The sequence below is a fragment of the Penaeus japonicus genome, unplaced genomic scaffold, assembly GCF_977035675.1.
Source record: "Penaeus japonicus unplaced genomic scaffold, GWHDUDI00000001_assembly GWHDUDI00000001, whole genome shotgun sequence".
NCBI classification, from domain to species: domain Eukaryota; kingdom Metazoa; phylum Arthropoda; class Malacostraca; order Decapoda; family Penaeidae; genus Penaeus; species Penaeus japonicus.
This window is the reverse complement of record NW_028234403.1, coordinates 24,899,308-24,901,807: the sequence shown is the minus strand read 5'-3', so window position 1 is coordinate 24,901,807 and position 2,500 is coordinate 24,899,308. Positions and strand designations below refer to the sequence as shown.

The 2,500-nt window shown below is 40.0% G+C and overlaps 1 protein-coding gene across 1 annotated transcript in view; it reads left to right on the top strand.

Moving 5' to 3' along the window:
• Positions 1-161: 161 nt before the first annotated feature.
• LOC122251587 (uncharacterized) overlaps positions 162-2,500 on the top strand; it is a 28,423-nt gene continuing 26,084 nt past the window's right edge. Inside the window, exons 1-2 of the mRNA XM_086543578.1 lie at positions 162-280; positions 544-600. Of these exons, the coding sequence (XP_086399704.1) occupies positions 162-280; positions 544-600 (176 nt within the window). The remainder of the gene's footprint in view (positions 281-543; positions 601-2,500) is intronic.

The following is a 2,500-nucleotide window of genomic DNA, read 5'->3' as shown; positions in this document are numbered from 1 at the left end:
AACAGTATCGTAGAGTTGGAGAGAAAGTCTTCAAGAAACAGTAAGCACCCTTGTAAGGGCAGAGAAACGAATTACTGTGGAAGGAAATTACAATGTTTCCTCTGCATTCCAAGAAACACATTGCGCTATTGTGGGAGATTCTTTTCTTAGAGGGAGTCATTATGGGAGATGAGCCTCTGAAGGTATCACACCAGCCTGTTCATGAGATTAGGCCACCTGTGCTTAAAACATCCTATCTGATTGCAATAAAGCATAGCGCAGAAATAAAGCGAAATGTCGAGTAATATGATACAAACATTATGGTCTCCGTACAGGCTATGCATGAGCATTTGGTCTTAATAAGTGGGTGCAGGAAGACTGGTAACACTTGTTTGATACTGAATATATATTACAAAGAAAGGATATTAGTAGGTCTTCTGACTAGAATTACGTCAAGAATATCGTCAGATACTACTGACACCTTCCTGTCTTGAGGAGAATGGTCATTGTGAGTCCATGCGGTATTTTTAGGCCGTATTGGGGATGTAGTTCTTTTCTTTCTAGATTACACTACAGTCATAGCGGACTTACAGGAACACGATTGCCAGAATGTGAAATGATGTTAGTGTAATAAATATAATAAATCTATTTTTAAGGCCCTGAAATTATTCATTGTGCAAGCAGGAAGTTGGATCCTTTAGTCATTATTTTTTCGAGAACGGAATAAAGCAACAGTTGTCATGGGAGAGTACCTGCATCCTCATGTGTTTCGAGGGCTATAGAGAGAGGGAGAGAGAGAGAGAGAGAGAGAGCGAGCGAGAGAGAGAGAGAGAGAGAGGGGGGGGATAGAGAAAGGAGGAGGAGCAAATACCTTGTTCATGTCAGTGATTTTCAACCATGGTCCGCAAACCGCAAAATCTCAGGAAATCATTAGATTAGAATGACTGACAGAGAGAGAGAGAGAGAGAGAGAATTATAAAAGAAAAAATATATATATTAAAATATATATATATATATATATAATATATATATATATATATTTTGGGGTGTGTGTGTGGGGTGTTTTGTGTTTATATAATATATATATATAATATATATATAAATATATAATATATATATATATATATAAAAATTATATAATATATATATCACATTCACACACTCACATTCACACACTCACATTCACACACTCACATTCACACACTCACATTCACACACTCACATTCACACACTCACATTCACACACTCACATTCACACACACACATTCACACACACACACACACACACACACGCACACATACTCACATACACACACTGACATACACAGACACTCACATTCACACACTCACATACACACACTCACATACACACACATTCACATACACTCTCACTCACATACACACACTCACATACACACACTCACATTCACACACTCACATTCACACACTCACATTCACACACTCACATTCACACACTCACATTCACACACTCACATTCACACACTCACATTCACACACTCACATTCACACACTCACATTCACACACTCACATTCACACACTCACATTCACACACTCACATTCACACACTCACATTCACACACTCACATTCACACACTCACATTCACACACTCACATTCACACACTCACATTCACACACTCACATTCACACACTCACATTCACACACTCACATTCACACACTCACATTCACACACTCACATTCACACACTCACATTCACACACTCACATTCACACACTCACATTCACACACTCACATTCACACACTCACATTCACACACTCACATTCACACACTCACATTCACACACTCACATTCACACACTCACATTCACACACTCACATTCACACACTCACATTCACACACTCACATTCACACACTCACATTCACACACTCACATTCACACACTCACATTCACACACACATTCACACACTCACATTCACACTCACATTCACACACTCACATTCACACTCTCACACTCACACTCTCACACTCACACTCACTCACACTCACACTCACACTCACACACACACACACACACACACACATTCACACACTCACATTCACACACTCACATTCACACACTCACATTCACACACTCACATTCACACACTCACATTCACACACTCACATTCACACACTCACATTCACACACTCACATTCACACACTCACATTCACACACTCACATTCACACACTCACATTCACACACTCACATTCACACACTCACATTCACACACTCACATTCACACACTCACATTCACACACTCACATTCACACACTCACATTCACACACTCACATTCACACACTCACATTCACACACTCACATTCACACACTCACATTCACACACTCACATTCACACACTCACATTCACACACTCACATTCACACACTCACATTCACACACTCACATTCACACACTCACATTCACACACTCACATTCACACACTCACACTCACACACTCACATTCACACACACACATTCACACACTCACATTCACACA